We start from the raw sequence: 17,307 nt of genomic DNA, 5'->3' as shown, positions 1-17,307 counted from the left end.
TATTCATTATGTCTTTGTTTATAGACTAAGAAGAGACGGAACTGTGGTCGTGCCAAGAAGGGCTGTGGGCATGTGCTAGGCCATAAAAAAAGTTTGTCATCAGGAACATTGTTGAGGCTGCTGCCGTAGATATCTCAAGAGGCTAGCGTGTTTGAATGTGAGTAGATTGTTGAATGGTCTGAGGGCAACTAGTCATGTAATGCTAGCATTGAATGGCACTGGAGCATGTATTTTGTTTGATTAGATCCACCAGATCCTTGGTTTATTACACTTCATACTCAAACATCCTTTCTTCTGGCAAGCCTGTTTTGCCCAAACTCTATGTGAAACTGCACTACTGCGTGAGCTGTGCCATCCACTGTAAGGTGGTCAGGAACCACTCCACAGAGGTCAGGAAGGACCGCACACCACCATCCCGCTTCAGGCCCAGTTGTGAATACTCAAGCACCAAGCTCTGCCATGTCCATTAAATGGTGATCATGAATGTCAAACTCATTCCATGGAGGGCTATGTGCTAGTTTTCTTTATTTTCTTTCAATTTTTTCCAATTAAGACCTACACAACCAGGTGAGGGGGAGTTCCTAAATAATCAGTGACCGTAATGGATCAATCAAGTACAAGGGAGGAGCGAAAACCCATGGAATGAGTTTGACACCTGTGGCCTGCACAAATCCTCAAGTCTGAGATATCTGCTTGGATTGAGAGAATCCTCAGTCAAATACAGAAACTGACATTTCCATTCTTGCTTTTCCTCTAACGTTGGCTGTTATTGCATGATGTGATTGTGGAATACTGTTCTGATGGAATGTGTTCTCTTTCTACAGGGTGGCCCACCCAGAGTTCCTCCACAGCCCATGTAAAACAGATTGATTTGAATATATTTTTCACTTGCAAAACATTTATATACATCTTTATAAATATGAATGTCTTATCATTGTAGAAAATATCAGCCAGTCAAGTGTATTTATTTGGAATACCCTCCTTCAATACAGTACAAAATTTACAGTAGATTAATCTTGATACACAAATACTTAATTACATTATGGTACATGAAAAAGGCTCTGCAGTTCAAGCGAATCCACACAATTCACAGGGGCAGGAGTAAAGGTAACAGAGCAGATAGTCAAGTCAAAGGGAACACAAACACAGTGCAATCAAGAAACCTTGAAAGGGAAAGGAACATTGAAACGAGGGCAAAAACAAGCACACATCAGTAACAAAATATTTTTCTCTGAAGCTGGGGTGACTTAAGGGGAAATACAAAATAAGCTTTACTCATTTGTCCTTTAGATTTTTGTGAAAACTTTTAAGGTTTAGCAGACCACATTGTTACCACATGCACCAGGTTTTGAAAGCATAACGGCAATCCAGTGTAGTACACCAAAGAATACAATCCAGGATCACCTCCTTTACTTTTTTTCAAGGATTTGCTTACCTTCTGGTCAAAATGGATTTCATGTAAGAGAAACTGCACTGGTCACTGCCAGGGCAAGTATGAGACATCCTGTCATATTATCCTTGTCTGGTTAGGTTAACTGAATTGGCATTTTCACACTTACCAAAGCCCAGACATCTCTGCTAGTATTTCAGTTGACAAGCTCTTTAATATAGCTCTGTTAGAACAAGCCATCTATCTACTCTGGGACAGGCAGAATTCATTCTTATAAAGACCCGTAATATCATACATAGATCATGCCATCTCAAACTTTAATCTTTGGCAGTTAATGTACATTATTGTGTACATGCCATTTGGTTTACAGAAAAAAATGTTTTTGCATCATAACACATGAATAAAGTCACAAGCACATTTGTAAATGGAAGCTATTGTGAGATGAGTCAGAAGCTAGAGTTTTGTGCTGTGCCATCAGCCTGGTTTGTGGAACGACAAGGTCATGTCAATGTAGCTAGGTGTCGGATTGGTGACTGATGTGAAACAGCTATAATTAACACTCATTAAAGTCTCCCCCCCCCCTAATATCTGTCACATACATTTGTTACTTCTTCTTGAGATTGACCCTGGACCAAGTGTTCTGTCCTCAAATCTATGTTGAGCCAACATCCTCAAACAGTGAACCTCAGGGAGTAAGGCACAATAGACCGATTTTTAAAGAGAAACAACAGATCTGGAGAGATCCTGCCCTTCGAATTAGTGTGAAACGATGCACAACTTCCACATCAGTTCAATAATCACACCATTTTTTATTTACATTCTAAATATGATCTAATTTGAAGAGTAATATCCGTTCATAAGGCATTACATTTAGAACAGCAGTACAGATTAACATTAATGCAACTATGCCCTGTAATTAAATAGTTTAAGATCTTTTCTGATATTTTCTTGTACTCCACTTCAAAGCCACATTCCTTCTTTTTTGGTAAAATGTATTAAAATATCAAATAGTGAAGATACAGAGCTGTCGCTGTCAAAACATAAAAGGTCAAATTAACCACCAAAAGAAATAAACATTCACCAAACCTTTATCCCCACCAGAGGCAATTCTGAGGTAAAGTTTCATTTATTTTATAAAGAAATCCCATGGCAGATTTTCCAGTCTGTCATACTTCATCTGTGTCATAAGTAGGGCCAGTAGTTTTGCTTGACCATAGAAAACTCTGGGGCCCTAATCAAGAGCTATAAACCCCACGGGCTTCCAAGTTCATTCACTGTGAAGACAAAGAGATTAGGTAAACAAGTAAGGCAACTGCCAAAACCAATCAGGACCTAACTGACCCCTTAGCCTCACTTTCCTAATCTCTCAATGTAAGTGCTTTTTTTAAATTCACAAGTGCGTATTCATCAAGTTCCTTTGAGCAAAGCATTGTTGTGGAAAATAAAATACAAACTATACATCTTGGTAGTCAAAGTTGACCAAAGGGATCTATGAGTCATGATTCCAAGGAAAATGTTTACCAACATCAGTGCTCTATAAAAACAAGTCCAATGAGAAAAAAGGAAAATCATTGAACAAGAATAAGCATTTCAACGTCACTTCGGAAGAACCACGTACTCAATCTCAACCACAGAGGACTGTGGACAACCACACACACTACTCATTTATGCCTTAGCAGCAGGTGACAATCTTCTGGACATGTACTTATCAACGGATATTTTAAAATCTTTTATATGCCCGAGTGCTTTTTTAAAAACATGTTTATTTCCTTTTTGGACGATGTAATACAATTTACATCAACATGATTAGGCTACTTAAGAAATGAGTGACTGTGCAAATCAAAGTGACTAGTGAAGGGCAATTCATTCAGCATGGGCAGGCTACTTAGCAGGGGCAGACAGGATATTTCATGTTATATCATCAAAATAACTACATCTTCTCATCCATAAAGATATATGTTGGCAAGACAAGGCTGTTAATACATGTCCCCCAGGTCAACGTCATATGAAAGGCACAGTACAATGAATATACAATTGTTGTTTTAAGTCTCACTTGTAAATAATAATCATGTTTAGGTTTGTTTTGTAGTACACAAAGCAGTGGGATATCAAGGACCTAAAATGGCCAAAAATCTCATCCCAGCCCTTTGTTGACGTCAACTCCAAAATAGTGGCAGTGGCTCTCTTCTTTTGTGGAATGAGTTTTAAAAACGTTTTATTTCTTTCAACATGTTGCACAGAGAAAGGTGCAGGCCATAAATGTAATCTTCTTTAAATATAAATTATCTCAGCAGGTATCTCAGTGCAACAAAAGCAATTAAAGGAAACAAAACAAACATACTGCACCCCATTCCACGACATTCACACTGCTAAAAGCCTAAAACTCTCATTTAACTTAACTTCCAAAATAACAAACATACACACATATACCCAAACTGAAATTCAAAAGTGCACTCCTCATTGAGGCCAACCCCTCAAATCTCTTCTGAACATTTAACTTGGGATCCTGGGTCCAGTCTGCACCGCAACTTATTAAAATAAATGACCAACAGTAATATATACCATCTACACACAATCTTAAACAACACTGTCTGCCACACCCCCAGGGACTAGGTGTGTTACGGAATGGAATAGATCCGTTAAGTGCTTTTCAAATAGAGCTTTGACAAATTCCAAGGAAGCCTGACTGTTCTTATGTTGGTTAAAATATTGATTACAGTGCAGTCGACGAAACAACTCAAAATGTCACATTTAAATCACATTGTCTAGATGGTAGCATCGCTGTTGTGCACCCCGTTTTTACCAGGAGAAGAGAGGAAAGGTAGACCACAGCAGAGAAAGGCACTTTGAGGATAAGGATTCTCATTAAGAATTCATGCATTTTGAAAAGTGCATTCAGAGTGGTGAGGATTCTCTTTCCTTTTTTAAAAGTGATGCAATTGACCTAATGTGCCTATTTGAAGTCAAGGTTTATGTGGTAACAGTATCAACGCCTTTGCACAAATAATTTACTAAAAGCAGTTTCGTACTACCCCTACCCCCTATTGTGATGCAGACCAAACCCAAGCAGGCCCTTCTCTCAGAGTAAAAAAAACAAACAAAACCTAAGTACAGAGGCCTGCCCAGCCATCCCTCAGTCTAGCAGGTGCTCCCCGCGGACAATGTGCGAGGAGAACTCGTAGCGGTCCTGGCTGCGATGGCCACAGATGTTGCACTCAAAGGGCTGGCGGAAGCCGTGGCAGCCCATGTGGATGGTGAACATGACGTGGTCCAGGAAGAGCACGCGGCAGTGCTCGCAGCGGAAGGAGCGCAACACGTGCCCCTCTCCGTCCACCACTCGAAACGCCTCCCTGGAGGTGGGGGAGCCTGGGGCTGGGGGGTGGCAGAGTTGCCATCCTCTTCCCTCTCCCTGGCGTGGCTTGGGCTGTGTCTGTCCCTACCCCTGTGGTGCAGTAGGGGCGGAGGGGGTGGGTGGTGGTTGGAGTGGAGGTGGTGATTGTTGTTGTGGAGAGGCAGGGCAGGCGCCACATTGCTTAACACTTCATCCGGCATGCTCTCAGTGTCTGTGGAGTCCTGGCAAACATTGCTAGGCGAAGGGGCGTGGCTGCGGCCAAGTGGTAGGTCCTCGTGACCCTCTGCAGCCTCCCTGCCCCCCACTCCTGTGGACCCTAGGCCAGCCCCGGCCCCCATGCAGTCCAGCCTCGGCCCCAGCGGCGCCATGGGGGTGTGAGCCGAGCTGATGACTGGCCGGAGCTCTGACAGGCAGGAGGGGTGAGGGGGTGGCAGCCATAGGGGTTGGAGGCCTTCAGATCCACCAGCTCCTGGCACCCCCAGGTAGCCTCCTCCCAGGACGGTGTAGTGTGGCTGGTCCAGACCGTGGTGTTTCTCCCCGTCCTTGTCAAAGGCGGCGCTGAGCTCGAAAGGCGTGTCAGCTAGACTGTGGCGCATGTGCTTCTGTCCTGCAGGGCAGATGGAAGGCAGGGAATCACACTGTACCACAACTCAGAGAAACTAGTGAGGTGAAGGTAGGTCTTCTTTTTTTTTTAAACAGACACCTGATCTCATCAATGATGTTGTACCCTTTGTGTTACCTGTGTGTGTGTGTGTGTGTGTGTGAGAGTGGTGCCTTTGCTCACCCCACCCCTTTACACATTCCAATTATGTGCTGACCTACAAATTTCTGTGGTGTGAATCTCTTGCGTTTGGTGATGCTGTTGGCCAGCCGATCGATGAACGTAATCTTGTCTGAGGAAGGTTGTGGCAGGTTGTCAGGCATGAACTCCAGGTCCCTCAGCTCCTCTACTATAGAAAACATGATCACACCGTAGATAAAAGCAGTAACATGCAGTGTTTGTGTATGTATGAATGTGATTTAAATGTCAAAGTTATCAAGGCTCTATAGGTTGCTCTGTGTGCGTTTATTTGCCACTACCTTGAGTGTGAGCACTGGCTGGCTTCTGTGTCTCCAGGCTCTGTAGGTAGCTGTGGCAGCATTCGCGGTGCTCTTCCAGGGTGCTCTGCTGCTTGTAGCTGCGTCCACAGTAACTACACTTATAGGGCTTTCCCACTGTGGGAGACGACACTGGGGACAAAGTCAACGTACCGTAAATACAGTACATACAGAATGTGTGTGTGTGTGTGTGTGTACTTTGCACAGGAACTGACAGGCTCAACTCAGACCCTATTTTCTTCACCCAAGTGTGTGTGATAATGTGTGTACAATAAGTGTATCCCTCTCACCCGAGTGAGTGCGGACGTGGCCGGTGAGAGCGTCCCGTCTGCGGCATGCATAGCTGCAGAAGGGACATTTAAAGGGCTTCTCCCCTGAGTGCAGCTTAATGTGACGCAGCAGGTTCCCCTTCTGTGTAAAGGAGGCCCCACACTGATTGCACTGGAATGGCCGCTCACCTGGGGGAGGCACATACCCGTTTACACACCCCGAACAAACCAAATTTCAAACCAGTTTGAGTAATTTGAAATCAGTTTCACTCCCAGTCACTTGCCCAAATCACAATGTCAACCTGGTTTCGGGGCAGATCTGCTCCGCAAACTAATCTTATCGTATAAAGGACTAAACACTCAATTAATTGGTCAGTCACCTGTGTGGCTGCGTTTGTGCACCATGAGGACATTGGGCCCAATGCAGATCATCCCACAGACGTCACACTTGAGTTTCCCATTGGGCAGCCGGGTGGCACCTCCTGGTGACATGGGCTCCGGACTGGCCAGCTCCCTGTAGCCACCTCCTGCCTCTCCTCCCTGCTCAGAATCCCCCTCCTCCACCTTGTCCCCTTTCTCATCCTCTGGTCCTGTGCCACGGCCCACCTCCTCGTCACTGTACAGTTCCACTTTGATGGAGTTAGCTGGAGAGAGACAGTGAATAGACCATGAGAGTGACATATGATGAGAGCAGACACATCTGTGCTTGCTAAAGTTGAATAAAAACATCTGAGCCACAAAACCAACTACCATACGCTCCCTTGGGAATAATAAAGTTCCCTACTTCTACAACAAAGGAATTGACTAACTGGAACTGACCACTAAGAGAACGGCTGGGGGAAGTGTGCTGGCTGTTGGGGGTGCTCACTGTGCGGCCTCCCACGGCCCCTGAAAACTCCCTCGAAGAGTCTCCACTGCCTGCAGTCCACACACACACAGAGACACACCACACAGGCCTACTGACATTCTATTCAGTCATCTCAATAATTTCTCAACCATAAGGTCAGTAAGTCAGCTAATACAAAGGACTGTCCATGCCCTGCCCTCCATACCTGACATGTAGGGATGGCCATTGCAGTCTTCATCCATTCTATCACCAGCTAACTGAAAAGGAAAAAACAAACATGTAGACAAGAGCCTCTAAATTATTACAGTTGTTCTTCTGTACACACATTCAGTTCCAGGAAATGCATAGTAGATGAAAATTCCTGAAGTGCAACTGGCCCTCATTGAGCCAAGCCCAGCAATTTCAGGGGACATGAAATGGAGCTAGATACAATGGCCTTTTGTTGAACACTTAGCTATCAATTTCTTCAAGACTGTGGACTAGGCCTATACTGTCTGTAATTTAGGATAGTTGGTTGGTAGAGCTAGATTGCAATACAAGCAAATATGTTACCAGCCATGTACATAACAATGAAAGACTAACTGGGCAAAACCAAGATACTTTTGGCTAAGTTTATGTACGGAATAGTCACTAACACTCAGTCAATGTGTATCGAAACATCTAGTTAGCTACTTTACTTGTTTAAAGTGCGACAGCCTAAAAAGCTAGCTACATTGGTTATGCAAGTTATTATAACCACCAAACATACTTTATTCTTGCTGGGTAACGTTACCCGTTTTTGTTCACTTTGGTGGGGGTTGTAACCTGTACTACCTTAGCAAAAATAATATTGTGGTAGCACAGATGAAAGGGTTAGCTAGCTAGATATTTGACGTTAGTCAGATGGCTCATTAGTTGGCTAGTTTGTTAGCACATGCTAGCTAACTGAGCTCAGCCACCACTAGCTAGCTGTCTGGCCAGCCTGCCAACTGATAAAGTTGTTAACGAACGTTACTACTGTAACTAGCCAATTGCTTTCAGATACCTAACATTGGCTAGCTAGCTACCGAAGTCAGAAAGACCGACAGTGACAGTTCGATATAACAAAAACAAAACAGTAAAGAAAATAAAATATTACTCTTAATGATGCCTAGCTAAATCATATCGATTGCAAACATTGTATATACAAGTGTATACTCTCAATTCCACGTTTTAGCATGTCTGGCTGGCTAGTTACATTAATAATGTTTCTTAAGCGGTTGCTATGGTACCCACTGCCCATAAACATTCACTATTGCTACAGCTAATCAGTCGGCTAGCCTATCTGGCTGATGGCATCGTCAGCTATACACTTAGTTAAAACCATTTAAACAAAACATCTGTAGAAACAGCATCTACACAAATCTTTTTTCGAAAATCTCCCGTACCTGTCACGATAGGCCTCGATTCTGTGATTTTATTTTTCTGGTTCTACGCTTGTTTTCTCTTGCGGCGACAGCATCTCCCGGCAGCGTTTACCTCAAATCCTAAACAATTTCCGGGATACAGACCGGTTTACTCCAACTCCCATGGATTCTCATCAACAGAATGTCGTGTATCGAGTTTGTGGCTCCGCTAAGGACTGCCATCTTCCCCCACTGACCCACATGTTGCACATTAAATGTCACATAGGACCTAGGACTTACAAAGTCCCGTTTTTTAATTCTGAGGAAAATGTGATAGTTTTTTATTCCCTGTAGGCTGTCTTTCTTTCATGCAATGATTTGTTGCACACTCTTGGCGATTCCGTTTTCACCAGTGTTGTATTTTTACTAAACTAGGCTGCCCTTGTATTCATCAAAGATGGTTTCATTTAGGCTGCAGCCCACTAGCAGTATAATTTTTGTTCCCTAAAGATGTTGATGAGTGGAGGGTTTATGAAAATCAAGTGGTTGGGAAGAAGAAGTGTAGTAAAATCGTTTGAAGGATAAAATATCAATCATAAGACTGCGAAAGAGTCGGGTACAGTCACTGATCATGTCTAATAATGCAGATTGACTTCAAACATTTATACTGACCTGGGTGAAAAACAAGCTCAATCACATATTTGTATTCCTAAAACTAGAACTTTGGCAGTGGTAGTAATGTTAAAGACAGTATACGAAACAGTTTAGATCGGCTGTTTACTTATCTGCCACAGGGTGGCACTACTGCTGTACAGTGTGTGTGTGTGTGTGTTTCTGTGTCCAAAAGAGAAAATGTGATTGCATGGTACATCCAAATAAGGCCATGTAGCGCCTGAGAACTATCGGAATAGGTTTCTGTTGATTTAATTGCATGATATCAGTTGAAATGTGGCATTCTGGTGTCTCTTGATGCGTCTTGATTCTTGACTCTTGATTGTGTACGTTTGTGTATTCCATGTGTAACTGTGTTGTTTGTGTCGCACTGCTTTGCTTTATCTTGGCCAGGTCGCAGTTGTAAATGAGAACTTGTTCTCAACTGGCCTACCTGGTTAAATAAAGGAGAAATACATTTGATAAAGTCTCTCACATACAGTGCATTCGGAAAGTGTTTTTCCACATTTTTTTTACGTTACAGCCTTATTCTAAATGGATTAAATAGTTTTTCCCCCCCTCATCAATCTACACACAATACCCTATAATGACCAAGCAAAAACAAATTTTTAGACATTTTTGCAAATGTATATCACATTTACATAAGTATTCAAACCCTTTGCTCAGCACTTTGTTGAAGCACCTTTGGCAGCGATTACGGCCTTGAGTTTTCTTGGATATGACATTACAAGCTTGGCACACCTGTATTTGGGGAGTTTCTCCCATTCTTCTCTGCAGATTCTCTCAAACACTCATCAGGTTGGATGGGGAGCGTTGCTGCACAGCTATTTTCAGGTTTCTCCAGACATGTTAGATCGGGTTCAAGTCCAGGCTCTGGCTGGGCCACTGAAGCAATTTAAAGACTTGTCCTGAAGGTGAACAGCTTTGCCCCAGTCTGAGGTTCCGAGCACTCTGTAGCAGTTTTTCATCAAGGATCTCTCTGTATTTTGCTCCGTTCATCTTTCCCTCGATCCTGACTAGTCTCACAGTCCCTGCCGCTGAAAAACATTCCCACAGCATGATGCTGGCACTATAGGGACGGTGCCAGGTTTCCTCCAGACGCAATGCTTGGCATTCAGGCCACAGAGTTCAATCTTGGTTTCATCAGACCAGAGAATCTTGTTTCTCATGGTCTGAGAGTCCTTTAGGTGACTTTTGGCAAACTCCAAGCGGGCTGACATGTGCTTTTTACTGAGGAGTGGCTTCTGTCTGGCCACTCTACCATAAAGGCCTGATTGGTGGAGTGCTGCAGAGATGGTTGTCCTTCTGGAAGGTTCTCCCATCTCCACAGAGGAACTCTGGAGCTCTGTCAGAGCAACCATCAGGTTCTTGGTCATCTCCCTGACCAAGGCCAGAGTCATCTCCCCCGATTGTTCAGTTTGGCCGGCTGGCCAACTCTAGGGAGAGTCTCGATGGTTCCAAACTTCTTCCATTTAAGAATGATGGAGGCCACTTTGTTCTTGGGGACCTTTGATGCTGCAGACATTTTTTGGTACCCTTCCCCAGATCTGTGCCTTGACACAATCCTGTCTTGGAGCTCTAAGGACAATTCCTTCAACCTCGTGGCTTGGTTTTTTCTCTGACATGCACTGTCAACTGTGTTCCTTTCCAAATCTTGTATAATCAATTGAATATACCACAGGTGGATTCCAATCTGTCACACCCTGATCTGTTTCACCTGTGTTTGTGCTTATCACCACCCCCCCCCAGGTGTCGCCCATCTTCCCCATTATCCCCAGTGTATTTATACCTGTGTTCTCGGTTTGTCTGTTGCCAGTTCGATTTGTCCGTCAAGCCTAAAAGCGGGTTTACCCTTGCTCCTGTCTTTTTCTATAGTTCCTGTTTACTAGTTTTCCCGGTTTTGACCATTCTGCCTGCCCTGACCCTGCCTGCCGTTCTGTACCTTTTGACTCTGATTTGGATTATTGACCTCTGCCTGCCCTTGACCTGTCGTTTTGCCTGTCCCTGTTCTAGTAATAAACTTTTGTTACTTCGACACTGTCTGCATCTGGGTCTTCCCTAAAGCGTGATACAATCAAGTTGTAGAATCATTTCAAGGATGATCAATGGAAACAGGATGCACCTGAGCTCAATTTCGAGTCTCATAGTAAAGGGTCTGAATTTTTTATTTATCTGTTATTTTACCAGGTAAGTTGACTGAGAACACGTTCTCATTTGCAGCAACGACCTGGGGAATAGTTACAGGGGAGGGTGATGAATGAGCCAATTGTAAACTGGGGATTATTAGGTGACCGTGATGGTTTGAGGGCCAGATTGGGAATTTAGCCAGGACACCAGGGTTAACACCCCTACTCTTACGATAAGTGCCATGGGATCTTTAATGACCTCAGAGAGTTAGGACACCCGTTTAACTTCCATCCGAAAGACAGCACCCTACACAGAGCAGTGTCCCCAATCACTGCCCTGGGGCATTGGGATTTTTTTTAGACCAGAGGAAAGAGTGCTTCCTACTGGCCCTCCAACACCACTTCCAGCAGCATCTGGTCTCCCATCCAGGAACTGACTAGGACCAACTCTGCTTAGCTTCAGAAGCAAGCCAGCAGTGGTATGCTGGGTGGTATGCTGCTGAATACGTAGGTAAATAAGCTATTTCTATATATTTTTTTGTTATTTGCAAAATAACATTATGGGGTATTGTGTGTAGATTGATGAAACATTTAAAAAAATCTATTTTAGAATAAGAACGTAACAAAATGTGGAAAAAGGGAATACTTTCCGAATGCACTGTATAGACACCCACAGTCAAATAGATTAGATTAAATTATTATGCTCCGAGCTCCAACGGTGCAGGTCAAAAAAGGGAATGAATGAGACAATAATAAAAAAAAAAAAAATACAAATGACAATAAGAATATATACACTTTACAATTGTAGCAATGATACACTACATATTCGTCGCCAAACCCACTGGCTCCAGGTCATCTATAAGTCTTTGCTAGGTAAAGCCCCGTCTTATCTCAGCTCACTGGTCACCATAGCAACACCCACCCATAGCACGTGCTCCAGCAGGTATATATCACTAGTCATCCCCAAAGCCAACAATTCCTTTGGCCGCCTTTCCTTCCAGTTCTCTGCTGCCAATGACTGGAATGAATTGCAAAAATCACTGAAGCTGGAGACTTATATCTCCCTCTCTAACTTTAAGCATCAGCTGTCAGAGCAGCTTACTGATCACTGTACCTGTACTCAGCCAATCTGTAAATAGCACACCCAACTACATCATCCCCATATTGTTATTTATATTATTTCTCTTTTGCACCCCAGTATCTCTACTGGCACATCTATCACTCCAGTGTTAATGTTAAATTGTAATTACTTCGCATCTATGGCATATTTATTGCCTTACCTCCCTAATCTTCTACATTTGCACACACTGTACATAGGTTTTTCTATTGTGTTATTGACTGTACGTTTGTTAATGTGTAACTCTATGTTGTTGTTTTTGTCGCACTGCTTAGATTTTTCTTGGCCAGGTCGCAGTTATAAATGAGAACTTATTCTCAACTGGCCTACCTGGTTAAATAAAGGTGATAAAAACAAATAAAAATCCGTTGGGTGGGCAGGGTAAGTGTCTGTTAGAAGGGGGCGGAAGAACATTCATAGGGGGAGCGGCAGGAAGTCCGGGGGACAGGGGGAGCAGGTAACTAACTACCTAGTGGCTATTCAGTAGTCTGATGGTCTGGGAGTAGACACTATCGGCCAGTCTGAACATTTTTGCGATGATACTCCTTTACTGCCCGCGTCTGAGTGATGGAAATGGGGAGAACAGGCCGTGGCTCGGGTGTCTGAGGTCCTTGATGATCTTCTTGGCCTTCCTGCGACACTTGGTGTTGTATGTGTCCTGGAAAACAGGCAGTGAGCACCCAATAGTGTGTTCGGCTGAGCGTACCACCCTCTGCCGTGCCTTCTTCACCACTTGAATTTTTTGACCGCCTCCAAGGCCTTCATGGTTCCGCCAGAAAGTCCACAATCTGCTCCTTTGTTTTGCTGACGTTGAGGGAGAGGTGGTTTACCTGCCACCACGCCGTCAGAGTGCCTACCTCCTCTCTGTAGGTTGTCTCGCTGTTATTGGTAATCAGGCTTACTACTGTCGTGTTGTCAGCGAACTTGATGATGGAGTTGAAACTGTGTAAGGCCACGCAGTCTTGGGTATACAGGGAGTACAGGAAGGGACTGAGGACACACCCTTGTGGGGCCCTCGTGTTTAAATCAGTGTGGAGGAGGTAATGTTGCCTTTGTGAGCTTTGTGCTTTGTGATGAGTTTAGAGTGACAGCATGGAATTCAAAGGAGGCGATAGACAGATGGGTAAGGGGAGAAAGAGAGAATGACCACTTGGGAGAGATGAGGATCCCGGTGCCACCACCCCGCTGACCAGAAGCTCTCGGGGTGTGCGAGAACACGTGGGCGGACGAAGAGAGAGCAGTAGGAGTAGCAGTGTTATCTGTGGTGATCCATGTTTCCGTCAGTGCCAAGAAGTCGAGGGACTGGAGGGAGGCATAGGCTGAGATGAACTCTGCCTTGTTGGCCGCAGATCGGCAGTTCCAGAGGCTACCGGAGACCTGGAACTCCACGTGGGTCGTGCGCGCTGGGACCACCAGATTAGGGTGGCCGCGGCCACGCGGTGTGGAGCGTTTGTATGGTCTGTGCAGAGAGGAGAGAACAGGGATAGACAGACACATAGTTGACAGGCTACAGAAGAGGCTACGCTAATGCAAAGGAGATTGGAATGACAAGTGGACTACACGTCTCGAATGTTCAGAAAGTTGAGCTTACGTAGCAAGAATCTTATTGACTAAAATGATTAAAAATGATACAGTACTGCTGAAGTAGGCTAGCTGGCAGTGGCTGCGTTGTTGACTTTGTAGGCTAGCTGGCAGTGGCTGCGTTGTTGATTCGGGGGCTAGCTGGCTAGCTAGCAGTGTTGATTACGTTACGTTGCGTTAAAAGAACGACAATAGCTGGCTAGGTAACCTAGAAAATCGCTCTAGACTACACAATTATCTTTGATACAGAGACGGCTATGTAGCTAGCTATGTAGCTAGCTACGATCAAACAAATCAAACCGTTGTACTGTAATGAAATGAAATGAAAATGTGATACTACCTGTGGAGCGAGGCGGAATGCGACCGGGTTGTTAAGTTCTATTCGGTAGACGTTGGCTAGCTGTTGGCTAGCTAGCAGTGTCTCCTACGTTAAGGACGACAAATAGCTGCCTAGCTAACCTCGGTAAATTAAGATAATCACTCTAAAAACTACACACTCTAAACTACACAATTATCTTGGATACGAAGACAGCAAAGACAACTATGTAGCTAGCTAACACTACACTAATCAAGTCGTTCAGTTGAGGGTAATAGTTTCTACAGTGCTGCTATTCTTATTGACTAAAATGATTAAAAATGATACAGTACTGCTGAAGTAGGCTAGCTGGCATTGGCTGCGTTGTTGACTTTGTAGGCTAGCTGGCAGTGGCTGCGTTGTTGATTCAGGGGCTAGCTGGCTAGCTAGCAGTGTTGATTACGTTACGTTGCGTTAACAGAACGACAATAGCTGGCTAGGTAACCTAGAAAATCGCTCTAGACTACACAATTATCTACACAATTATCTTTGATACAGAGACGGCTATGTAGCTAGCTATGTAGACGGTGGGCGTTAGCTAGCTGGCTAGCTGCTGGGCAGATACGTTAGGACGACGAAATACGATAATTACGCAATTATCTTTGATACAAAGACGGCTATGTAGCTAGCTAAGAAGAAATTGCTAAGATTAGACAAATCAAACCGTTGTACTATAATGAAATGTAATGAAAAGTTATACTACCTGCAGACCGAAGTGCAGACCGAAGTGCGGTCTTCTCCACAAAGAAAAACCCTGCGCCGGCAGGAGATGCAGACGGATGGAATATCCTATGCAGTTTAGTTTTGGAATAGTGTAATCTGTGTAATACTTTGAATTGTATGAGACGATGTCTGGAATTAATGGAGCATGTGTGGATATACTCCAAGCTCTCTTCCCAGTCTGCCACTGAGATGTCAGTCCCTAGTTCTTCCTCCCATTTTGCCTTGATGGTATCAGTAGAAGGTGTGCTAACAGATTGAAAAGCATCATATAGACGCGATATCAGTTTATCTGAGGTGGGGCATATTTTTATGCATCCGTCAAACATGGAAGGTTTAGCATTCCCAAATGTTGGGAGGTGTTTTCTAACGTAGTCTCTAATTTGAAGGTATCTGAAAAAATTACTTCTGGGAAGATTATAAGTTTCCCTCAGCAGCTCAAAGGAAGCAAAGGTCCCTTCTATGTATAAATACCCTATGGTACTTATCCCAAACTCTCCCCATCGCTCAAAGGTGTTATCAAGGTTAGAAGGGGCAAAGGAGGGATTCCTGGCGACAGGGAGCATGAATGACATTGGTCTGAGCTCAAAGTGGACTTTAATTTGCTTCCAGATTCGGACTGTGCTATGTATTATAGGATTGTTACAATAAAGTGACATCTCCAGATTGACAGGCGACAAAATCACAGCGCCAATAGAGAAGGGGTGACACTCCTCACGCTCCATACTAAGCCAGCTGGATGCCGGGAGTACGTCATCCAACAGAAATGTAACAATGCGGAGGTTAGCGGCCCAGTAATAAAATATAAAATTTGGGAGAGACAATCCTCCTTCCATCTTGGATTTACAGAGGTGTTTTTTACCTATCCTGTGTGTTTTATAATCCCAGATGAAAGGATTGATAATTGAGTCCAGTTGTTTATGAAAGGATTTAGGTATGAATACTGGGATGTTCTGATATAGGTAGAGCAGTTGTGGGAGGAAGACCATTTTAATGGCATTGATTCTTCCGAGCAGAGAAATTGGGAGAGTTCTCCAAAATAGTATGTTTGCTTTGAGTTTTTGTATCAGAGAGGGGAAATTCTCTTTAAATAGTAAGGAGTATTGTTTGGTAACTACAATTCCTAGGTAGGTAAATTTTTCTGAAGATAACTTAAATGGGAGATGTTCTAGCCAGGAGGTATTTTGCAACCGTATGGGCATTAATTCACTCTTGTTCCAATTTATTCTGTATCCCGAGAAGGTACCAAACAAGTTGATCACATCAAGAATAGCTGGGATACTAGCCTGGGGTTCTGTTACATAGAGGAGGATGTCATCTGCGTATAGGGAGATCTTATTTAGAGTATCTTTAGTATTATAGCCGTGTATTGCTGCATGAGATCTAATCGTCTGAGCGAGCGGTTGATAATTAGGGCGAAGAGCATAGGCGACAGCGCACAACCCTGCCTTGTCCCCCTGTTGAGGTTAAATCGGGGCGACAATGATTGGTTAGTGAGTATTCTGGCACAGGGGTTCCTATATAAAAGCTGGATCCAATTTATTAACCTATCTCCAATATTAAATTTCTGTAGGACCTTGAATAGATAGGGCCACTCAACTTGGTCAAAGGCCTTTTCGGCGTCAAGAGATATGACGGCAAGGTCCACGTTGGGTAACCTCTGAGAATACATAATATTGAAGAGGCGCCTGAGATTGAAGAATGAGTTTCTGTTAGGGATAAAGCCGGTCTGATCCGAATGGACCAATTTGCCAATTAAAGTGCTAAGCCTGTTAGCCAGAGTTTTTGCTAAAATCTTTTGGTCTGTATTAAGGAGAGATATTGGTCTGTATGACCCTACCTCTTCTGGATCTTTACCCTTCTTATGTATAACTGTAATGAACGCTTCGTCCAAAGTAGAAGGGAGAGCTCCATCCTCATTGGCCTGAATCAACATTTTGTGCAGATAGGGGGAGAGCATGTTGCTGAATGTTTTATAGAATTCACCAGGGTATCCATCTGGGCCCGGGGTCTTGCCACTCTTTAGAGATTTAATTGTTTCTCCAATTTCATCAAGAGATATTTCCTTATTCAGGAAGTTAGAATCTTCCTGGTTCAGGGCAGGAAGATTACAGTCCTCCAAAAATGTTTGCATAATTAAGGGGTTAGGATCCGCTTTAGATGTATATAGAGTCTCATAAAACAGTCGGAATCTGTCATTGATGTCTTTGGGGGAAGAGAGTAATTCCCCAGATGCAGATTTAACCCTGTGAATCATTCGGTCACTCACATTTTTTCGAAGTTGTCTGGGGAGTAATTTGTGTGGTTTGTCACCAAACTCAAAATATTTTTGCTTGGCATAGAGAAAAGATTTAGCAATTTTAGCTGAGAGAATCTGATTATATTCCAATTTTAAAGAGGTAATTTTTTTATGTTT

General features: G+C 43.6%; 1 protein-coding gene across 1 annotated transcript; it reads right to left on the bottom strand.

Annotated features, from left to right (window-relative positions):
• Positions 1 to 949: 949 nt before the first annotated feature.
• On the bottom strand, positions 950 to 8,635 carry LOC115139888 (zinc finger protein Eos-like). The gene is given in 9 exon segments (XM_029677733.2): positions 950 to 4,756; positions 4,759 to 5,349; positions 5,561 to 5,692; positions 5,823 to 5,972; positions 6,131 to 6,298; positions 6,490 to 6,753; positions 6,929 to 7,027; positions 7,162 to 7,213; positions 8,363 to 8,635. Coding segments are annotated over 8 exon segments (1,674 nt in total). The 5' UTR covers positions 7,199 to 7,213; positions 8,363 to 8,635; the 3' UTR covers positions 950 to 4,523.
• Between the last annotated feature and the right edge of the window lie 8,672 nt (positions 8,636 to 17,307).

This window comes from Oncorhynchus nerka, linkage group LG2, assembly GCF_034236695.1.
Source record: "Oncorhynchus nerka isolate Pitt River linkage group LG2, Oner_Uvic_2.0, whole genome shotgun sequence".
In the NCBI taxonomy this organism is placed as follows: domain Eukaryota; kingdom Metazoa; phylum Chordata; class Actinopteri; order Salmoniformes; family Salmonidae; genus Oncorhynchus; species Oncorhynchus nerka.
Note: the sequence above shows the minus strand (reverse complement) of the source record. Positions and strands in the feature narration are given on the sequence as shown.